General features: G+C 37.7%; 1 protein-coding gene across 1 annotated transcript in view; it reads right to left on the reverse strand.

Annotated features, from left to right (window-relative positions):
* Positions 1 to 3,429: 3,429 nt before the first annotated feature.
* LOC126095115 (ribosome production factor 2 homolog) overlaps positions 3,430 to 25,241 on the reverse strand; it is a 54,949-nt gene continuing 33,137 nt past the window's right edge. The window contains exons 4-6 of the mRNA XM_049909824.1: positions 21,972 to 22,251; positions 21,555 to 21,699; positions 3,430 to 3,738 (exon numbers count right to left, since the gene is read on the reverse strand). Of these exons, the coding sequence (XP_049765781.1) occupies positions 3,520 to 3,738; positions 21,555 to 21,699; positions 21,972 to 22,251 (644 nt within the window). The 3' untranslated portion in view covers positions 3,430 to 3,519. The remainder of the gene's footprint in view (positions 3,739 to 21,554; positions 21,700 to 21,971; positions 22,252 to 25,241) is intronic.

The following is a 25,241-nucleotide window of genomic DNA, read 5'->3' on the forward strand; positions in this document are numbered from 1 at the left end:
AGAGAGAATGGGAGGGAGGAAAACAAACAGAAATTGGTGATTCAAAACCCTCATTAGTGCACAAGGAGCGTGTGGATTATTTTCATGAACACGTATGCAAGCAGGATGTGAAACATGATTTTTTTAAAAATGTGGAAATACGCTTTGAGACTATAGCAGTAACCTATCTAGATTAATCTGCTAAAGCTGCAACTTTGCGGACATGTAAAACCCTTTGTGCATCAAGATCTGGTAATTCTTAAGTTTTACTACTATCATTATTATTACCATCATTAATATTATATTGTGATTCATCTTTGAGGAAAAGTAATTTCCACTAATAAATAATGTGGCAAGTTTTCATGATCTTCTGATAGAACTAATCACTAACACAAAGTCATCGCAGTTTTCTTCTGATGTGTGGAAACAAACACAAAAAATTTGCTGCTGCGTGTAGTATACGTATCCCAAGTGAATATTCATGACATTGCAGTTAAACAAAAGTAAGGAAAGGCAACCACTTACCTCAAGTTGATTGTTGTATGGGTAGACACAGGAAATTTTCACCAAAATGAAAATGCAAAAAATAATGCAAAATTGGCAATTTTCAGCAAAATAACACAAATTTGATGATTTTTACAAAATATAGCAAAATCAATTATTTTACCGAAAGATGGTAAAATTTGTCATTTTCCCATATAAATTGGTTTACAGTGTGGACAGCACCATACCAATATTCATAACTAGTAGTTATTGAATGTTGAAACTGCATTTGCAGTTCACATTTTCTTAAGGCAGATGTTCGTGTGCCATTTTAAAATGACAGTTAATTTCCCATGTAACTAAAACACGACATTAAACTTAGTACCAAAGTTAGTAAAAGACACTGAAAAAAAAAAAAAAAAATTGGAAAGAAAAATGACACTGAAACTGGAAAAAATAACATCAAAATTGATAAAAAGCACATCCAATTTGGCAAAAAAAAAACACATTTTTGCCAAAAAATTACACCAATTTTTGCAAAAGGCTAACACCAAATTTGGCAAAAAACATCAAATCTGGCAAAGAGCACCATATATGGCCAAAAAAGCACCAAATTTTTCAGAAAAGCACCAAATTTGGCAAGAAACAAAACCAACAGCATCAAAAAATACCACCAATATTGAGAAAAAGTGCACCAATACTGGCAAAAACATTATCGAAACTGGCAAAAAGTAACATTGAATTTGGCCATAAAATGAAATGATTTTTTCTTGTCCATATGTATGGGACATGAGATGAGACACCACATGGGCACTGGCAGTTTTCTAGCTATCTCTCTTTTTGCAGTTTAAACATGAGAGAGAGAGAACTTTCAGTCAAAATAGTCTCAGTTGCTTTTGCTTCAGTTCATGGTAGAGAAAAAATGTCCAATAATTATGTGTAATAGAAACGGGTCACCATTTTATCCTCTTAGAAGTAGTTACTTGCAGTAACTCATGAGTTCCAAAAAACTAGTCACCATCACTTTTCCCGCCAGTAACACTATGGCTTTTTGAGTTCACTTCACTTCACTTCTGCTGCCATACTGTTTTCACTGTGGTTTTGAAGTATTGATGGGTTCACATTTCGTATATGGTCAATAATGATACCAGAAGTCTTTAAGGTTAAGCTTAAACTTTTCTATACATTTTGAAATGTCATTAAGGGTTATTTCTCTATAATCAACAAATGCAGCACATTCAGGCAATTATATACCAATTTATTCGAGATCCTAATCTTTTCTCACAACAACACAAATTTTGTTGATCTTTTCTTCAGCAAAATTTTTTGTTCAAAAATTAAGAAAGCAGCAAATCTGTAATGCTCATGAACACTGAAGCGCCAAAGAAAATGGTATAGGCAAGCGTATTCAAATATAGAGAGATGTAAACAGGCAGAAAAAGGTGCTGTGCTCAGCAACGCCTATATAAGATAAGTGTCTGGTCGTTAGATCGGTTACTGCTGTTACAATGGCAGGTTATCATGATTTAAGTGAGTTTGAACATGGTGTTATAGTTGGCACGAGTGATGGGACACAGCATCTCCCAGGTTGCAATGAAGTGGGGAGTTTCCCGTATGACAATTTCATGAGTGTACCGTGAATATTAGGAATCCAGTAAAACATCACATCTTGGACATCGCTGCAGCCGGAAAAGGATCCTGCAAGAATGGGACCAACAAGAGAATCATTCAACATGACAGAAATGCAACCCTTCTGCAAATTGCTGCAGATTTCAATGCTGGGCCATCAACACGTGTTAGTGTGTTAACCATTTGTGTACACTTGAAGACTGCACGACACTAAGCTTTATGCCTCTCCTGGGCCCGTCAACACAGACAATGGACTGTTGATGACTCAAAATGTGTTGCCTGGTTGGACAAGTCTCATTTCAAATTGTATCAAATGGTTAGATGTGTACGGATACGGAGACAACCTCATGAATCCATGGACTCTGCAAGTTACCGGGAGACTGTTCAAGCTGGTGGATGCTCTGAAATAGTGTGGGGCATGTGCAGTTGGAATGATATGAGTCCAATAGGTGACATGTATGTAAGCATCCTGTCTGATCACCTGCACCCATTCATGTGTATTGTGCATTCCGACAGACTTGGATAATTCCAGCAGAACAATGCGACACCCCATATGTCCAGAATTGCTTCACGAGCACTCTTCTTTAAACGCTTCCACTGGCCAAAAACTCCCCAGACATGAACATTACTGAGCATAGCTCTGATGCCTTGCAACATGCAGTCCAGAAGAGATCTCTACCCCCTCGTACTCTTACAGATTTATGGACAGCCCTGCAGGATTTATGGTGTCAGTTCCCTCCGGCACTACTTCAGACATTAGTTGAGTTCATGACACGTCATGTTGTGCCACTTCTGCGTGCTCATGGGGGCCCTACACGATATTAGGCAGGTGTACCATTTTCTTTGGCTCTTCAATGTACATTCACATAATCAGCAACAAATAAACGGTATTGAATCCAGTCTGTTATTAACTCCCTTAAGCACAGTTTGTATATAGGTCACAATTTATAACTGGCTGAAAAAGTTTTATAGCTGCATGGTATTCACCTTTATTCATTCCTATAAACTGGATGGCACTATTCACTTATATGTGCCAACAAATATCTCTTTGTTGAATAAGTCCGAAAGCCTGGAGGGGAAAAAACAACATTACAAGAACAATACTTACCAACAGATATGTTGTTTGACGAAAGTTCCTAGTATATCATGGCATTTACTAAATATATCTGTCCACCTTTTAATAGTGAGATGAGATGTGAAGTAACAATGATGTAGATCTCTTCATGTGATTAAGTTAGAGCTATCCTTTACTGTAGAAATATATTGTTTTAAATGGTGTTTTTCCATAAAACAAAACCATAAATATGATTTTAGCACAGATATAACTGCATGTGAAAATACAAATAATTATATTTTTATTATCTTTCATATTAACAGGTCTCGTTATGTACAAGTTATAAAAATACATGCTATTACTATTTTATCACATCACTCCACTTTTAATTTTTTGTTGACATCTTCATTTGACTCATATTCATCACTTTTTCGCTTCCCATATAACTGCTTCTCCGATTTCTTCTGTGCAAATGTTTTCTTAAGACCCTTCATTTTTCTTGTCTGTAGTTTGCCAATATTCTGCTTGGGAACATGTATTCTGCCATGTTGGGTTCCAAATGCATCCTCTGATATATTTTTAACTTTCTTTACCTGAAAATTAAAGTTGGTAACTTTTGTTAGTACTACAACCATACAAACTCCAGATCAAGAAACACACCCACCAGCAAGTTTTCAAATGAATGCATAAATATGGGAGTCCATCATTAAAACAAGAAAGCCAGTAAAACACACAAAAATGATAATTTATTTACGGTTTTTGTCCAATTCTTTCCACAAGAAATTCGTGCAGAAAAAATCAAACAATGGAAAATCCAGGATGGGATGTAACAATATTACCATATACCATATAACAGAGACACTGAGTTGCAGATAGGCACAACAAAAAGACTTTTACAATTAAAGCTTGTGGCCAGTGGCCTTCGTCAACAACACACACACACACACACACACACACACACACACACACACACACGACTGCAGTCTCAGGCAACTGAAACCACACTGCCAATGTGCTTACGGATGTTTTTGCTAAAACTTAACAGTATGTTGATGAATTCCTGTTTGTCATCTTCACACAATAACTGGTAGTAGAAGAACACTAATAGTGGTTAACATCACTGTTATGGCAGTGTGGTTTCAGTTGCCCAAGACTGCAGTCCTTTGTGTGTGTGTGTGTGTGTGTGTGTGTGTGTGTGTGTGTGTGTGTGTGTTGTCACTGGCCGAAATCTTTAATTGTGAAAGTTTCTATGTTGTGCCTATTTGCGACTCAGCATATGGTGAGTAGCAACTTTCTTGTCACAATATTGTTAGAAGCTGAAAAAATGACAAAAACCAACAAGGAAATAAAGTTATTCATATCAGAAGCTTTAAGTGTTCTAACATAACCTTTGAAAAATATTGAACAATGTGGTGCACCATTTATCGACAAAATTATGGGGGAAGTGGACACGAATGAGCAAATCACTTAGAGAACTGAAGGTGGGACAACGTATGCTTAAACTATTTGTAGGTGGGACAATGTATGCTTAAACTATTCTATATTCTCTTACATTTATTGCCATTTGCTTGTTCAGTTATTACACATTCACAATAACAATGGTTTATAGTGACATTGTAATTGAATTCCTTTCTTTTTCTTTATGTCTACATTTTATATTCAGATTGTTTTGTGCTCCCCTACGCACCCACACCTTTCATTTTTATTTTGGCTCAATTTCCACTGACAGTTCATTACTAAGAATGCTCTGGAATACGAACTAGCTATTATTCCACTGTCATTTCCCGGTAAATTACTGTGGCCTGCTTCTCTACTGATTTATGATATGAAGTGACTATTCCTTCTATTATCAACAAATAATACCCTTTTTTCCTTTGTTCTCTAGCTAGTTTCAAATTTTAATACATTCTCAAAATTTGCAGTTTAACAGTATTTTTATAATTCTGTGCCTGTCACATCAGCTATAACTGTTTCTATTTCAGCAGGTAGTAAATAGACTCTTCTTTTCTGTCACAATTTTGTAAATTATGAATATGTACATACATATATTTCTGAGTGAGCACTGAACGGTGGGTGTCTGATGCAAATTACACACTTCTGAAATGCTACAGGTGCCTCACGCAGATTAAAAGCTGAAAAACGAAGCCACATCAAGCTCAATAAAGGCATGCACATACTTCAACATGTTTATTACAGACCTATATAGCCACATGGATTGTAAATATGGCTTACAGATGTTTTTGCTAAAACGTAACATTATTTCGACGAATGCCTGTTTGTCAACTAAAGACAATAACTGGTAGTAGAAGACCACTAATAATGGTTAATATCACTGCATGAAGGTGCTCTTTCGAAATATGTTGGATTTTCACAATACCAGCTAACACAGTGCCCACAAATCTCAGCAACTCTTATTATTTTGAGATAGTCTTAAGGTGCACAGCTAAAAATAAATGAGAAGGATCTAACAAACTGGATAGGATGCTAAATGATATCAATATAAACACTGTCTAACTTAAATAGTGAATCACAATTTAATTGTGTTTTGGCATCAGTGGTAGAACTGGTGTGAGTGTTACATTTGAATAAGCTATACCAATGTGCAACATTACAAGAGAAACTAAGTTGAATTTCAAGGTAGTGGCTCTGAAGTCAAACGAAACTACTCTGTAGTGATCAGTCACAACTTAAAGGAAAAAGAAGTTACAAAGAAAAAAGAAGGGTAATTCAGGAAAACAGTAGAGAATACAGGAGATCAGTTGACAATATGGCATCACATGATGCTAAAGATGCAAAAACAACTGCACAGATGTGCAAGAATCAATTTAGTTTTTGAAAAATCGGATTAAAAGTATTTTGTATCGACAGGACTGCTGCCTCTCAGCACAGCCATAACAAAAGCTGCCCTCAGCAGAGAACAAGTCAGTAGCAATGAATAGGTTACAGTTGTCCTGTAAGAATACTATAGACAGCAAAAATCTTACCGTGTGAAATTAGAGTCAATATGCAACTCTGCAAAAACCATGATTGTAACACCACATTGCTTTTTGAGTTTTCAAACCACTTTTGCAAAATCTTTTTTTGTTAGTATCATTTTTAATGTTCACACATGTTCATATTCTCATTTATATTCTTTTACATTTTCAAATACTCCAGAATCTCAACCTTAGCCATTATACTCAAGTTGCAGTTTCTGTTAGCATATTCTGTATCTGGATCACCATTTTCATTCTCTCCCCACCTCCCCACTCTCGTGCTAAAAGAATCAGTGTTCATAATATTTTATCTACAGCTATTTCACATCCCCACCAGCCCTATCATAAACATTTATCTTTCAGTGAAGTTAACTCTCTGAACTGTGATTTCATTGCCAATTTCATAGCATGTTTTTCCTTCTTCCTTGCCTTTAACTCTTTCCATAACAATTTTGTTTACATTATTTTTAAAACCCACAGCTGAATTTTCGGCTTTTGACCTGAAAGAGTTTTTCGTGGAAGACACATATTCAGAGATTTGCCCAGCATTTTTGTTTCTGAAAAATAACAAGAGAGAGCCCTCCCATAACAGCCAGCCTTGCTGAAGGCACCTCCAGTGCTGGGCTAGAGGGTATGCATGCTCCAGCGAACTTGAGGGCTACGCCGCCAGTAGCAAAGCTAATGGCAGAGTCTCACCCAAACCAGACAGGTCTCGACAGAGGAGCCACACAAATCTTGTCTCACATGAGACAAGGAAGGGTGTGGGCAGGGCTCTACAGACGTAGGGAAGCCAGGCCTCAGAGGGGAGTAAATTCAAAGGGAAAATAAAGCTTTCCAGGTTCAGGCGTTGGGCTTACATCTACATCTACATCTACACCTACACCTGCATAAATACTCCGCACGCCACTGTACGGTGTGTGGTGGAGGGTACCCTGTACTACACTTCTAGTTATATTCCTTTCCTGTTTCACTCGCAAATAGAGCGAGGGAAAAACGTCTGTCTATATGTCTCCGTATGAGCCCTAATTTCTCATACCTTGTCTTCATGGTCCTTATGTGCAATGTATGCTGGAGCAGCAGATCTGTTTGGCAGTCAGCTTCAAATGCTGGTTTTCTAAATTTTCTCAACAGTGTTTCTCAATAAGAATGTCATCTTCCCTCCAGGGCTTCCCATTTGAGTTTTGAAGCACTTCCATAACACTTACAAGTTGTTTGAACTTACCAGTAACAACTCTAGCAGCCCGTCTCTGGATTTCTGCAATGTTTTCCTTCAATCCAGCCTGGTACTGATCCCAAACACTCAAACACTACTTAAGAATAGATCACCCAAGGTCCTACATGCCATCTCCTTTCCTAAAGTTCTGTTGATAAACCAACATTGACTGTTTGCCTTCCCTGCCACAATCCTCACATGCTCGTTCCATTTCATATCACTCTGCAATGTTATGCCAGGATATTTAAACAATTTGACTTTGTCACGCAGGACACTAGTAATACTGTATCCAAACATTACAGGTTTTTCCTTCCTACTCATCTGCATTACTTACATTTTTCCACATTTGGAGCTAGCTGCCATTCATCACACTAACTGGAAATTTTGTCTAAGTCATATTGTATCTCCCTACAGCCACTCAGCTTTGACACCTCACTTCACACCACAGCATCACCAGCAAAATCTGCAGATTGCTACCCAACCTGTCACACTTCCTTGGGGCACTCCCGACAATACCCTTGTCTCTGATGAACATTCATGGTCAAGGACAACATACAGTGTACTATTGCTTAAGAAGTCTTCAAGCCATTCACTTATCTATGAACTTATCCCATATGCTCGTATCTTCATTAACAGCCCACAATGGTGCACCGTTTCAAACGCCCTCTGGAAATCTAGAAATATGGCACCTGCATGTTGCCTCTCATCCTTAGTTCACTGCATATCATACGAGAAAAGGGCAAGCCAAGTTTGACATGAGAAATATTTTCTAAAACCATGCTGATTCATGGACATAAGCTTCTCAGTGTCACGGGAGTTTATTATATTCGAACTGAGAATATATTCAAGAGTTTGCAGCAAACCAAAGTAAGGGATATTGGTCTGTTCCTTTACCCTTCTTATATACTAGAGTCATCTGTACCTTTTTCTATTCACTCGGGACTTTGTGCTGGGTGAGAGATTCACGATAAATACAGGCTAAGTAAGGGGCCAATGCCATAGAGTACTCTTTGTAAAACTGAATTGGGATTCCACTGAGACCTGGTGATTTATTTGCTTTCAAACCTTTCAGTTGTTTCTCTACACCATGGATGCTTATTACTATGTTGTCCATAAGGGAGCCTGTCTGATGGTCAAATGATGATATATTTCTATGACGCTCCTGTGAGAACGATTTCTTGAACATTAAATTTAAAACTTCGGGTTTTGTTTTACTATTTCAACTGCCACAGCAGACTGGTCAACAACGGACTGAATGGAAGCCTTAGAACTGCTTAGCGATCTAACATAGGACCACAATTTTTTCAGGTTGGTAGTTGTATGCTTCACGCACAGATCTTTTCACAGACACACAAATATTAACAAACCTTTGCTTGTTGTCATTTGTGCCTTCTCTCCTGAAATGTTCAAATGTGTGTGAAACCTTATGGGACTTAACTTCTAAGGTCATCAGTCCCTAAGCTTACACACTACTTAACCTAAATTATCCTAAGGACAAAAACACACACACACACACACACACACACACACACACACACACACCCGAGGGAGGGCTCGAACCTCTGCCGGGACCTTTCTCTTCTGAACCGAGAGTGCAACAGCCTCTGCTTCCTCAGAATCTTATGGATTTCGTTTAAACCATGGTGGATCTTTTCCATCCTTTATCCACTTACCGGTAACAAATCTAGCAGCCCGTCGCTGAATTGCTGCAATGTCTTCCTTCAATTCAGTCTGTTACGGCTCCCAAACCTAACTCTCCAGACCACGACTTACAATCTGCTTAAACTTTGCCCATAATTTTCTCTACGTCCATTTTACCGGAGCTAAGTGATGTCAGTTCACTGTCTAACTGAGATGTTAACAACTTACTTTCTGTATCTAGCATGAACACTCTCTTAGTCTTCTTGATTGATTTACCAACTTTCGTAATTATAGTTGCTATAATGATATTATGATTGCTAATCCCCGTTCCTATAATGACACTGTCAATAAGGTCTGGCCTATTTGCAGCTACAAGGTCTAAGATATTTCCATTGTGTGCGGACTACTGAGCTACCTGCTCAAAACAGTTTTAAGTAAACATGTTCATATGTATTTCACCTGACTGTCTATCTGTAACCCCTGCAATGAATCCATAAGACATCCCAGTCTATACTCGGTAGGTTAAAGTCGCCTCCAACTAGTATCGCAGGATCTGGGTATTTACCCACTATTGACTGTTGACTTTCTTGAATGATTCTAGAACTGTCACAGCGGAATCAGGTGGCCAGTAAAAACATCCAACAACTATCTTGGTTTCACCTACATCTGTTATATACAACCTGGTAACTTCACTGACACACTCAAATTCGACCTCAATACAGAAAATATTTTTGTCAGCTGCAATGAACGCTCTTCCTCCTATGGCTGGTGATCTGTCTTTGAGATGTACATTCCGTGACTAACATCACCTCATAAAATTTAATTGTTGTGGATATCACATATCAGCCTCAGAAGGATACGGATTACACGATGATGATAAGAAAGGAAAAACGTTAATGAGTGGGAAAATGGATATTATGACAGCCATCTGGAATCAAAGTACATTTAAAATACCTGGCAAATTGCATGAAACTGGAGAAGAAATGAATAAGTCTAGAGTGAAAACAGTTCCACTAGAAGAAATATGATGGGAAGAACTTGGAATGGCTGAAATGGGGAAACATTTTTTGAAGCATAGTGGAATGGATACAGAACAACAGGGTATTGCTTACACAAGGCTAATGTAATTAATTTCAAAGCAGTTAGTGATAATTTGTGTTCATTGAGATTTAAGGCACAATTTTTTCTGGAATATGAGGAGGATGCATTTCACTCAAAACTAAAGTAGGAAATCAACAAAGTTCAAAGGCAAAATATGAAAATGTCCTTGCAGATCTGAATGCAAAAATAGGGAAAGAAGAAGTATATATTTACAGTGCACTTTTACCTGGCTCCCCCTGTGATCAGCGCAAGTCAGCTGACTTGATGCGGCTCTGAAATGTTTACGCTCTCTGCTAACCTTAGCAACATAACACTATTGTGTGCTGTAGCCTTTAAGAATCTATTGTTGATTCGTGTGTGGTGTTGTTGGTTGTGATACACACTGTTATTTACAAAAATGAGTGATGAGGCTGTACCTGGTCCTTCAACTCCATGTACTCAGATGTGAAAGGAGGAGAATAGTGTAAAGTAGTAAAGTGATGCTGAATGTTATTCAGTGCTGTGACAAGGAAAAGAGGCAGAAGGCACTGTTACACCTGCTCCATACGTATTAAAATGACAGAAATGTATACAGGAAAAAGTGAGAGCAGCCTGAAAAGACTGACAAATTTTTTGAGGACTCATTCTGGCTAATCACCTGCTACCACTGGCAAGAAGGGGTAAGTTTCACATTCATTTATTTGTTTGCTGTGTAATGCGTGCCAAGTACAGAAATAATTTCCTGAGATAACCACATTTCGATCTTCAGATGAACATAGTAAATCAAATTATTAATCCAGCATAATTCATTAATCAAATTAATACATCCTCTTCTCCATTACAATTTTGTCAGTTTTACCTATTACCATATTGTTACTTTGAGCTTTATTCCAGTTTCTTTTTTTATTGTGAGGAATGCATAAAGGCACAAAGCATTTAGTACCTAAAATACTTTATGTAGACAATACAGATTTATTACATCAAACAGTTGTTCAAAATATCTTCAGCATCTCTTAGCAGCACATAACTTGACATTTTGTGTGTTGACGTCCGAGAGTGAATGAATGTATTCCACCTATCACATCATTTCCTCCGCTTTCAGCACTCTGCATGTAGAGCAAAATTACAATGCGCATATTGTACTTGCGAAATACTCTAAACTACATTTGTTATTACTGTCCAACCGTTGTTGATAGAAGCACAACAGTAAATTCTTTGTAACGACTAATGTAATTTAACTTCATTTCGATGTATTCTGTGCAGAATGCAGTCCAACTTTCTAAGAATTATTTTTCATTTACGCCTCTTGGTGAAAAAGTGGTGAAATTCTGACTTCAGTCGATGATTTTAATAAAAAGGAAATTAGAGAAACAATCTAAGATTTTATACCTGTAAGAAGAATGTACTAACCATAAGCAGATTGCTGCCTGTACTTAGAAATAAAATCAACTGGAAATGGAGTGCTACCTCATTGACAAAATTAAGGAAGTCTATGGGCTTTAAGTGGAAGGTCCAAAATAAGAGACTTTTATTAATAGAACACCCAGACACAGTGTTCTGGTGGTCTTGCTTTGTAGTTGAAATGAGAAATATCAGAGAATCAGGGACACAAATTTTCTAAAGATTTCTTGAACTCACTGCAAACAGTTGCCTTTTGTTTTGTTCTTCAATTTTTTTACTATCCCATTACCAGTTTCGAACCACCTAACGATTCATTATCAGATGGTACATATTTATTGTTTGTCTGCACCAGTGTGGAAGTAATGTAGCAAGATGTATAAACAAAACATAAGGCTCGGAGTGTGGCAAGAATCATTCACATTATGCGATAGATTTTGTTGTTTTACTTACAGTTATTAGTATCCGTTGGTTGGATCTTTGTGTACACAGTATTCTGGAAAACATAATAAATTTTCTATCTTGACGAGACCTAAGTAGACAATAAAATAACCTACGGCGAATGCTGACAGAGTCAAGGGGTGGTGGGTGTCCAAGTGTGGGAAAGTGCCTAAAGGAGGCTCATTGTAGGATGTGTCGTTTCCAAAAAGTGATTTCTAAAGAAAGCACAGCTCCAGTTCTGGGCCAGATCCTTGCAGGGGGACTACCGTATGCAAGTGAGTTCCGTGAATTTTGACAAACGTTATGAGGAAAAGGTTCTTGCAAATCTACCTTCATAGTCTGTCACTATTTTCCATAATGCAGTATATCATTGCAGGCAGTCGATAAACCACTGACCAAATATGACACCAACGCGACACTGGTCAAGTGGCCACAAACTAAAGGGTCTTAAGTGATGACAGCATGCAGGAGGAGGACCTGTACACGTTAGTTCTCCAAAACTGGCTCTCCGAAAAATTGCATGTAATGAACCAACTGGGCGCAAGTAAAGGCCGCAAATTCAGACTTCCACCATAAAATTGCAATATGAATATAATTGAGTTTGCATGGGCCAAATTAAAATACAATTCAGAGAACAAAATACAACAAGGGAGACGTCTGCTAGAAACCTATTAAATCTCACTGACACTGCCTATAAGCCTATCACCAGCAAAGATTTGGAATCTTACTCCAAAAGGTGCAAGAGCTGGAGGAGGATTATTGGAGGTGTGACGGTGTTAAGCAAATTGCTGTTGACAATGCTGTTATTAACATGAGTCCAGGCAGCACCACTGAATCTGACGACTCACGGATGGACTCAGCCACGGACAACTGCAGTGGAAACAACTCTCAGTTTCATAAATTTTTCTCTTACCTAGTCATTATTTACATTTGTCAGAAAAATACATATTTCATAGTATAAGTTTCTGTTTTCAGTTACTCAAACATTAAGGTGATGCTTAATTTTGTGCCCTTTTGTCATGAATTAACCCATTAGACATTTCTTTCTTTTATAAGGTGTAGCTGTAAGCTGGCTGTCCTAGGAGAAAGAGGTGAGACGTCCCAACAGCCAATGCGCTATCAGCTGAATGCAAGCTTCTGCTCTCAGCATTCTCTGATCAGGGGCCAGGTAAAAGTGTGCGATCAGCAGAAACACAATAGGAAAAGAAAGCCTCCATGAAGTCAGTAATGATAATGGGCTAAGGCTGACACACTTCACCAGTTGGAAGAAGATGATTATATGAGCAAAAAGCACATGGCAGATGGAATCACCAGATGGAGTTATGAGAAACCAAACAGATCATGTAACTGCAGATAAACTGCATGCACCAGACATTATGGAAGTTAGTAGTGGTATAGTGGTGGATGAACACACGTCATACCTAGTGTGGGTCAGAGACAGACAGATGAGAGCTCTGGCCAGAAACAAAAAGAGATGGCGAAAAAAAAGTTTTCAAATTAAAGAAAAGCAGGAAGAATACAAGAAGATATTAGAAGAGATTATCGAGACAAGAAAGAACACCAGGAAGGAAGGGGATGTGCATCATAAATGTGAGATACTGAAACAGCCATCAGTGTAGTCATGGAGGAAGTGCTGGGGAGGGTAAAATACAGATGAATAATTAAATGGATTTCTCAGGAGTCCTCACTGGTAAGCCAAGAGAGAAATGGAGCGAGACAACGAATACTGCTATGAAAACATGACTACCACCACAAAACCACAGAGGGAAGAGTAAAAGAGTGGATAAGTTACATTGGGTGGAGAAAAGGGAGTATGAAAGGGGAAGATAGAGCAGTTGGATAAAATGAGACACAATAATGAGATATGGAAGTTAAATGAAAGATCTGGAGAACTGAAGAGAGGATTCCAACAGAGAGAAGTCTTCTATAAGGATAAAGATGGAAAACTAATTCGACATAAAAGCAAGGCTTTGGAAAGCTGGAAAGAATATGTTACTGAATTGCTCAATGGAAATGGTTGGAGGTAATGGGTGGAGTTAACAGAGAGGAAACCTAAGGTGAGGAAGAGAAGGAACCACATTTGGAACTGGAAGTAGAATTAAATTTGGATGAGGAGGACGACAAACCACCAGACTGAAGCTTAAAGAATAATAAAGCAGTAGGACAAGATGGCATAGTGATTGAATTATTAAAATTGGGAAGAAAGAAGATGGAGGCTGGGGTTAATGAATTAATTAAAGAAATGTGGATAACGGATAAAATGCCTAAGGAGTGGAATGAGGGAATAATCTGCTCATTACATAATGAATGTGGGAAGTAAGAGTGCAACTACAACTGTGAGATTACTCTCTTGGATGCAATGTACAAGGTGTTTACTAAGAGTTTATCAACTAGACTATAATGTGGGGTGGGGTAGGGGGAGGAAGGATATTGGGAGATTACCACTCTTGTTTTAGGACAATGGATCCACAATAGACCATAAAGTTTTATCGAGATAAGTGTTTTTATAAATACCACAAGCAACTGCATCAGTTGTACACTGAATTTAAACAAGCATATGACAGCCTACACATAAATAAGATTCTCCAAAAATGAAGGATTTTAGAATACCACTAAAATTAGTGAGGCTGATGGAAATGACAATGGAAGTAACAGTTTGCAAGTAAAAAAAAAAAAAAAAAAAAAAAAAAAAAAAAAAAAAAAAAAAAAAAAAAAAAAGTTGTCAGAAGAGTTTCATGTAATGAGGAGGCTGTGGAAAGGAGACGTGATCTCTATGTTACTCTTCAATTTAGCACTAGAGAAGATAATTCGGCAAATGTCAACAGACCCAGGGGAACAACATTTAGTGGGCTGGTCTAGGTGGTGGCATATGCTCATGATTTAGCACTAACTGCAAGGAATGTCAGAGCTCTGAAGATAATTACCGTATTTACTCGAATCTAAGCCGCACTTTTTTTCCGGTTTTTGTAATCCAAAAGCCCCCTGCGGCTTAGAATCGAGTGCAAAGCAAGCGGAAGTTCTGAAAAATGTTGGTAGGTGCTGCCACAACTAACTTCTGCCGTCGAATATATGTAGCGCTACACGGGCATCCTTTGTAGGCACAAAGATAAATACTGGCGCCAAAACATCTGCGTCAGTAAATAAAATTAAAAAAAATAAATAAATTGGAAGACAAGCTTTTTTTCTCCGCCTGAGTTTCGACCACTGCATTTTCATACGTTATCCAACGAAGTAAATACAAATTCCGTATTGTTCATCTTCGAATGTAGCAGAATTTCGATGTACTACGAAAATCCGACTGGCAAGACTGGGATTTTTGTCAATATGGCCAACTCTACGTTCTGAATTTTTTCCTACCTGTGAGAAAAGACGGTTGCTAATAGGAACCTGATGAAATGTGAATCACATGCAGTATTCTCTTCACCATAAGAATACGAATATAAACATTTTGCCATATATTCTTTCGTGTTTGCTTCTATCTCATTTAAATCTTGTCTGCCTAATAAACTACGAAACTAGAGTGAGACAACAGCAAACGCGGAAGAATACACGTATCGTGTCATGTTTATATTCGTATTACTCTTATGCCTAATAGTGATACAGTCATAAATGAAGCACGGCAACTGACTACATTTTAAAATCTAAGATGACTAATTTCTGTGCAGAATTTGATGTACTAAAGAAGCGGCCGCAAAGATTTTCAAACGGAGAAAAATTTTCGCCAAACTCTCGTTCAGAACATGTTCTATCATACACAGTCTATTATTTGGTTCTTGTTGATCATTATCAAAGAAAGCAGTAGTGTAAGTAACAACAAATAGCAGTCTCTTGCCATTGTTTCGCTAATGAGACGATTCCTCTCTTTTTTTAATTGTAGGCTGCGGTAGCGCGCACAAAAGCAAGCCATGCCGCGAGCAGCGACAGGCCGTAAACACGCACTATCAGAATGCGACAAACAATGCATGACACAGTATAGTAATGCATTTTCAGCTTAGAGCGACTGACGTACACACCTATAACATAGAAAACGGCACTTATCAGATCAAAGCAAAATAAGCAATCGATTCAAACCAGACGAAGCACGTGGAAAAGGAAGGGTATCCGTATAAATACGGACGGAGCGCCTGACGCGTAGCAATGGCTACCTGGTAAAGCTTAACTGCTAAGCTTACGACTCGAACCAAACTACTGTAGCTGTGTCATCATTCGTTCGACCTAAATTGTGTCTCATATTACAATGGATCAACTTTGTTTCGATTTGGAGGTGCGGCCTAAAACTTTTATCTCCCCTTGAATTTCAGGTCTCAAATTTCAGGTGCGGCTTAGATTCGAGTGCGGCTTAGATTCGAGTAAATACGGTACACTGACATTACAAAAGACATGGGATAGTGATGTGCACATATACAGATGGTGGTAGTATTGCATACACAAGGTATAAAAGGACAGCACATTGATGGAGCTGTCATTTATACTCAGTGATTCATTTGAAAAGGTTTCAAATGTGATTACCCACACAAAGGGAATTAACAGACATTGAATGCAAAATGGTATTTGGAGCTAGACGCATGGGGCATTCCATTTCAGAAAACCTTAGGGAATTCCATATTCCGAGATCCACAGTGTCATGAGTATGCTGAGAATACCACATTTCAAGCATTACCTCTCACCATTGACAAAGCAGTGACCGACGGCTTTCACTTAACAACCGAGAGCAGCGGTGCTTGTGAAAAGTAGTCAGTATTAAAAGACAAGTACCACTGTGTGAAATAACCGCAGAAATCTATGTGGAACATGGAATGAATGTATTCATTAGGACAGTGCAGCAAAATGTTGTGTTAATGGGCTGTGGCAGTAGACGACTGGTAAGAGCGTCTTTGCTAATGACTTGATATTGCCTGCAGCGCCTATCCTGGGCTCATGACCATATCAGTCGTATCCAAGACAACTGGAAAACTGTGGCCTGGTCAGTTGAGTCCCAATTTCAGTTGGTAAGAGCTGATGGTAGGGTTCAAGTGTGGCACAAATCCAACAAAGCCATGGACTCAGGTTGTCAACAAGGCACTGTGCAAGCTGGTCATATCTCCACAATGGAGTGGGCCGTGTTTACACAGAATGGACTGGGTGCTCTGGTCCAACTGAACCAATTGTTGACTGAAAATGGTTATGTTCAGCTACTTGGAGACCATTTGCAGCTATTCGTGGATTTCATGTTCCCAAACAATGATGTATTTATTATGGATGACAATGGGGAATGCCACAATTGTCTGGCATTGGTTTGAAGAGCAATCTGGACAGTTCGAGTGAATGATTTGGCCATCCAGATCGCCCAGATGAATCTCATCAAACATTTATGTGACGTAAATGAAAGGCCAGCTCATGCACAAAATCCTGCACCAGCAACTCTTTCGCAATTATGGACAGCCATTGAGGCAGAATGGCTCAATATTACTGCAGGAGACTTCCAATGACTTTTTGAGCCCATGCCATGTTGAATGGCTTGACTATCCTGGGCAAAAGGGAGTCTGACATGATATTGGGCAGTATCTCTTGACTTCTGACACCTCAGGGTATGGTGCATTAGTTGGAGCAGCAAAGAACTTAGGACTGGAAATGAATAAAGACAAAAGGAAGTGCATGAAGATCCTGCTAGGGATAGGGAAGAGGCTTCATAAAAATAAATGAGAAACAATATCAAAGAGTGGAGGAGTTTAAATATCTAGGTTTGATAGCAACAGAAGAAAAGACAACAGCACTACAAATTCAATTAAGGTTAGCATGAAAACTGATACTATCATACCTCGCAGAACATATTCAAGTCCAGAAAAGTTAGTAGGAAAATGAAAATCAAAATGTATTTGACTGCATTAAGACCTAGTGTAATGTATAGATTACAAGGCTGGATGATAACCACAAAGGAAGGAGGCTGGTTATTGAGATGGGAAAGAAGATTGTGAGACATATATTTAGGGCAGTAAGCAAGAAAAAAATCTTGAGAAAAGGACAAACGCAGAACTACAGATACCATTTGGACAGGTGAATATTGTGAAAATCAAGCAAGGAAGAATACAACAGGCTTGTCACATACAGAGAAGACAAGAAACTCAAAAGTGTTTATACGAAAGCCCAAGGGGACATGGAGAAGAGCAAGATCCAAGGAAAGGTGGTTGGAAGATATGGAAGAGGACCTCAAAGCAATGGGAGTCAGGAACTGGGGAAGGAAAACAATGGACAGAGAAAAATAGATACAGGCGACAGAACAGATCGAGGTTCTACTAGGACTGCAGTGCCAACCAGTAAATCAGTTGGACAGATTTGGCCCACTGAATCTGAAGTGGGGTGTCACGCGGAAGGGTTATTCTGAAATTCTGCCATATCTGATCAAGAATAAATATTTTTAATCACCACTAATGAAGAAGAAATAAAAACTTTGAGGTTTGCCAATGACATTGTAATTCTGTCAGAGACAGCAAAGGACTTAGAAGAGCAGTTGAACGGAATGGACAGTGTCTTGAAAGGAGGATATAAGATGAACATCAACAAAAGCAAAATGAGGATAATGGAATGTAGTCAAATTAAGTCAGGTGATGCTGAGGGAATTGGATTAGGAAATAAGGCACTTAACGTAGTAAAGGAGTTTTGCTATTTGGGGAGCAAAATGACTGATGATGGTCGAAGTAGAGAAGATATAAAATGTAGACTGGCAATGGCAAGGAAAGTGTTTCTGAAGAAGAGAAATTTGTGAACATCGAGTACAGATTTAAGTGTTAGGAAGTCGTTTCTGAAAGTATTTGTATGGAGTGTAGCCATGTATGGAAGTGAAACATGGACAATAAATAGTTTTGACAAGAAGAGAATAGAAGCTTTAGAAATGTGCTGCTACAGAAGAATGCTGAAGATTAGATGGGTAGATCACATAACTAATGAGGAGGTATTGAATAGAATTGGGGAGAAGAGGAGTTTGTGCCACAACTTGACAAGAAGAAGGGACCGGTTGGTAGGACATGTTCTGAGGCATCAAGGGATCACAAATTTAGCACTGGAGGGCAGCGTGGAGGGTAAAAATCGTAGAGGGAGACCAAGAGATGAATACACTACGCAGATTCAGAAGGATGTAGGTTGCAGTAAGTACTGGGAGATGAAGAAGCTTGCACAGGATAGGGTAGCATGGAGAGCTGCATCAAACTAGTCTCAGGACTCAAGACAACAACAACAACAACAACAACAACAACTAATAAACTGCATATATCAGCAATATTTCAATGGCCGACTTTCAATGCTTTGTTTACATTATTTTTGTATAATTCTCTGAATTGCTAATGTATCACCCAAGATGTTTTCAAGTTGTATACCTTTCTTCCTTGTTATATCTCTACCTTAAGTAGCACCATGTCTCCAGGAACTCTCAATAATTTATCACGCTGTTGATATCAGGCCTATATTATAGTTTTCTCATCTGAAACACCCATATGTCTCTAACAGCAATTGTTAACATCGCCGGATGCACTGTCTGACACTCTGAAGCCTCAAAGCTCAGTAGCTAGCTCCTTGTCATCCTTCACCTCTTCTCACTCACTCATGTTCATTGCCATTATGAGAGGAAAATATTCAGCAATATTCTTATCTTTCTAGAGACTTATTTTCATTATAAAATTGTCTGTTTAGACAACATCTGTTCATCTAAAAGAAATGGAAAAGCTCCCATGATAGTTTCTGCAGAAATGTTTTGACACTTTATGTATAACAAAAAAGAAATGAAATATTGCAATGTAAAACACTACCATCTCACCATCAGGAATAAAAAATAACCAAAGTAAGGTATACAAAAGAAAATTGATAAAACCAAATAAATCAATCACTAAAACAAAAATCAAACGGAGTAGAATTACGTCCATCTCAATTATTTATGTGAATAATTTCGAAAATTCCAAGCAATGCACACTACTTAAGTGCAGCAGTTACAGCTACGACCACTGCACTAATTACCTGCTGGGTGCCTGTCTCATGGCCATTACATAAGCAGAAGCAGTTTGGTGTTCAGAATGTCACATACAGTGGTGCATGTAGCTTGTGTGATTTGTACTGCTGTTCGATTTGTTTAATTACTGTTGTATCTGCAGCCAAGATGCCAAAATCCTAAATGGTCACTGGGAGAACATATGAAATTCTTATACAGTTTGGTGGTTACAGTATTCTGAGTGACATAACTGTTATAAGTAATGTCACTAACAATACTGATGAATACCATCAATGAAATCATGTTCAGCGGCATGTAGAAAGTTCCACGGACAAGGAACTACAGGATAGCAATGGTACAGTGAAACAGCAGTTTATTGGTGAACCACTGGTATCTTCATGTAAAAAAAGAGACATGAATTTTTATGGCACTGTGGAGGCATTACTATTATGTTGTTTCCAAGTTCAATGAACATCTTATAAAATTGTATCTAGAACAATGTACTGGAAAGTCTGATCTCTATGAGAGTACTTTAAGAATATTCACCTTCATCATATATATATACAAGGTTCAGTTTACATTATTTTGAATGAAACTACTAACAGATGTCTCATATATATCGTCAGGAACGAGGAGAATCTTGTACAACATTAAGTTCATCTTGCACTCCTTGTTAAGCTAATAGTTCTTTAGCCCTTTTTACACCTGAAAAGTAGCCTGGCAAAACAGCAAAAACTGCGAACATAATGAATATTATTAGAAATATACAACTCAGTTTTCGACCCCATGTCTCAACTAGTGATTATAGGAGGGGAGTGGTAAACGAAGTATGGTAATGTGTATGATGTAACTGTGTATTCTGGCAGAGCTGTTTTCAAGATTTTCTGAAAGCAAGATACAAATTTGTTCACTTACGAATATTTCCCATTTAGTGTCTCACAAACTTAACACCTATGCACCCCCACTGTGTTGGCAAAAGCTATCAAGCTTTCATTCTTTTCGTTTGCTGTCAATGACTCAATGCTTTCATATTCAGTGTGTGGCATTCTACACGCATAAATTATTTATAGGGAGTTTTAAGTTACAGAACACAGACAGCAAGTAACATGTAAGAAACTAAATCTGTAAGCACCAGTCATAACCATATTTCACTCCATGAGGCCACTACAGAAAACAGAAAACTTTGCATCATTATGGCACTGTCTGTTCACTTACTAAAGCAAGTTGATGAAAGCATGGGTTCCACTTGTTCTCTATTCAGGGGTCCCACTAAAACAGTCAGTACATGTATGAACTTTACATCATAACAGACACGTCTACTTCCTGACGACACTCATGAGACGACTGGAGCAATGTTTTCAAAAAGCAAGAGTGGACATTTTGAAAGACACGAATGATGCACTTGAGGGCATTGTTCGAGGAAACTATAGCCGAAAACCTTGATGTGGAAGACTTGGTAATGAACAAGAATATTGAATTAACATTTAAAAACAAAATACAAAATTATGAGTGAATTGTTTTGGGAACCTGATAATTAAGTGACTTAAGTGAGATCGCTAGTAAAAATTTGCATTTAGAATTGGAATTTTATGACTGAAATGTCGCACAATTTAGCATGTAAAAATCCTAGATTCAGTTATTACATTATTAATTAGGGACATACATCTATGCATACATTATACATTAACTTTTGAACTGGCACAATACCTTAAGTTCCTTTGGCTTTTTGCAAGATAACTTGAATAGGTCATCAGAAGCTAATTTCACTCTTCTCAATTTGAAATCTACAGACGGACCAACTTCTTCCACCTCAACTCGTGGAATTCTTGTTCCAGACTTTTTCAATAATATCCTGCAACAAAAGTTGTGTTCCTTTATTGTGCTCTGTGGCTGTCATGTTGATAAAAGAACTGACACTCAATACAATTACTTTTTAAATTCTGAATAATATTTCTGGAATTAAAACATCATAAATATATCATGAATAATAAAGCTAGATACTTTGAAACATTATAAATCAATGAGCAAATATTATTTAACACACACAAAGAAGTGCTACATAATACATCAAATAAAATGTGAAGTGTAAAAACAAATCCAAATTAGAAGTTAAAAAATACCTACCTATAACTTCTAAAGTAGAGCTTATCTTCAACAGCTGTAAACATTATAACATGTTCTAGACCTTGCAAACGGATTGCTTCTACATTTTCCCTGTGGAAAAGATCAACCAGTAGATTCTTTATTCTTCTGAACTCATAATTATGCTCGAAGAGCTCTCCCACAAATAAGATACATGGTTTGATACCCAGCATTGGTTTCACAGTTTTAAAATCGTGGATACTTTTGAATGAATCAATGCCCAATTCAACCATGTCCAAAAGATGATGATCATACATGCGACCTGAAAATTTCAGATATTGAAACATACATCCAAACTGACGCTTTTCACAACAGTTCTACTTAAAAAGAGAAAAGAAATGTTTGCAATTAGCATAAGATTTGTATCCAGTTTTTATAGAAGGCACCCGCAGAGAGGGGGGGAGGGGGCGGGGGAAATCATCTTTGTGTTCCTGTCAGGCAAATTTTTGGGAAATAAATTACATATGGTTGCCAGTGATCAGTTGTTTTGATATTGACTTTAGTTATTTCATGACAGGAAAAATCATTTAAGGAATACAGGATGGTATAAATGTGGTATGGAAAAGAAAAATGTCTAAGATCTTATCCAAAGCTTACCTACCACTTTCTTGCCCAGAATATCTGCTTCATTGTGATGGGCATCCATGTATGTGTATGTAAAAATGATTTAGTTCTTGATGACAGAATGAAGGTAGGAATATCAAAAGTTTAATGTCTCAGCATCGTCATTAGAGATGAGCATTAGAACTTTTGGAAAAAATAAAGTTGTCATGGATTGTTTAAACAACTATTTCTACATTCACTGTAAGTGATTTAGGGAAATAATGGAAAATCTGGTAAGGCAGGGCGAGTGTTTGAACTCTGTTTCTTCTGAATAAGAGTCCAGTCTTGACCATAGTGCTATTGCCCAGAGTGTGGCCTTTTCATGTGGAAATGACTGTAAGTTATTCATTCTGGTTTCGCCTTTTGGATTCAGACTTCAAATCAGATGTTTTCACTGTCTGGAGGACAAAATTCAACATCTTGCTAATATTACTGAACAGTGATAAACAATACAAATCTTTATGGCCATGATGGCTACCAATCCCTACTACTTCCATCTTGTGGCCTATATATCTTTTTTTCTGCTGCCATTTCACAGGAAATTTTATTTACAGAAGGAATATTTTTATGACATTTGTTCCTAAAATACACACTACCAAACTGACAATGATGACAATTGAGTGATGTGGTTATTAATGTTCTTATATTAATATTGAATATCAACTACATTAATAAATGAGGCAATGGAAAGAAAGTCCTTGGTGGAATATTAACAGTAATAGTAGTAGTAGACTTCTAAGGGACCTGAAGCCCCTGTGCCGATCTCACATGATTTCTTCAGGTGCTCCTGTCTTATGCTGCCTCTTACCAGCTATTTATTCCCAATCCTTCACATTGCAATCAATTCCATTGTGCCAAATACTCCTGGGTCTCCCCCTTGGTCTTTTGCCATATGGCTTCTCCCTGAATATTCTTAATACAATTTTATCTTCTTTCATTCTCATCAGATGTCCAGCCCATTGCAGTCTTCTAGCATTTATTATGTTTACTATCGTTGGTTGTTGCGATAGCTCATGGATTTCTATGTTGTGTCTTCTACTCCAGCATTGTGATTCATTGTCATAATATGGACCAAAGATTTTTCTATAAACTTTATTCTCAAACACTTGTAAATGGTGGTGTTCTGTTTTCATTAGCTCCATGTTTCTGCCCCACAGATTAGAACTAGTCTGATGATTGTGTTTTATAACTTTCTTTTAGTTTTCCTAGTCAGCAGTTTGGACCATAAGAGGTTTTGTATTGCGTAATAGGCTTGGTTAGTATTTTGCAGTCTCGCTTTTATTTCCACCTGTCTCTTATTTTGTTCAATTGTTCAACACGCTCGAATTTGTGTCCACCAACTATTAGATGTGATTGGTTATCCCATTGATCTCTACATCTTTGAACTATCATGTATTTTGTTTTCTCGTCTTTTCTTTCACGCCAAATCTTGATGCTTCTGTTGCAAGCTCCACAAATAATTGCTTAATCTCTATTTCACTGTTTCCAATTAGCACTATGTGGCCTGCATATACTAACACGTTAATTTTGCTTTCTTGGAGGATCCCAGCAGGTACCAGTTTGAGTTTCCTCACCAGACTTTAATCCATACAGTAAAACCCTGCTTGTATTTCCATCCATGCATACTTTGCAGAGATTTATCAATTTAATTGGGAAACCAAATTCAGTCATCATATTCCACAAGCTTTGTCTATGGATGGAGTCATAAGCTTTCATGAAATCGATGAACAGATAATGTATTTTTTGTTTATATTCCCAAACTTTTTCATTTATTGATTTGAGTGCAAATATGTTGTCAGTGGTGGATCTGTTTTTGTGGAAGCCATTTTGATAACCCCTAATTATATTTTCTGCACATGGTTTTAAGTGGCATAGCAATAAACAAGATATGATCTTATAACCTATATTGACTAATGATAATCCTCTACAGTTTCTGAGATCTTCCCTATCTCCTTTTTTATGTACAGGGACACTTAATGATTCTCTCCACTCTGTTGGAATGTTCTCTAAGTTGTCAACAGGCACATTATCAAGACTGAGAACAATGTAACTGTGTTGGTAATGACTAGTCGGTTTGTGAACAGATGCCTTTTATGAAACTCCATAGTTTAAAGATGATAAAAAAAGTTACTGTGAATTCTAAAATGGCGTAATCTGAAATATTTTAAAACTTATCATGATATGAAAATATAAGAAAAGAAGATTAAGAATTTTCAACTTGTTGTGAAACTGGTCATCATCTAGAAATTATTGTATACATTGACTGTTTTCAGTGGGACAATCCATGACTGCTCTTCTTGCTGCAAATGGAATTTATAAGCCACCTGGTCATACTGTGATAACAACCAGCAAGAAAATCAGTTCCGTGTCTTTGGATAAGGAGAACAAACTGACAAACTTATTACACAAAAGATTTGTGTCAAAATAGATTAACGAGCTCTTAAGAACTTCACAGAGACAAAACAATTCCTTAGGAAGACAACAATGGAAAAAGATAAAATATATAATTAGGAAGACATATAATATTTGAAACTTCCTGGCAGATTAAAACTGTGTGCCTGACCGAGACTCGAACTCGGGACCTTTGCCTTTCGCGGGCAAGTGCTCTACCATCTGAGCTACCGAAGCACGACTCACGCCCGGTACTCA

This window comes from Schistocerca cancellata, chromosome 8, assembly GCF_023864275.1.
Source record: "Schistocerca cancellata isolate TAMUIC-IGC-003103 chromosome 8, iqSchCanc2.1, whole genome shotgun sequence".
In the NCBI taxonomy this organism is placed as follows: domain Eukaryota; kingdom Metazoa; phylum Arthropoda; class Insecta; order Orthoptera; family Acrididae; genus Schistocerca; species Schistocerca cancellata.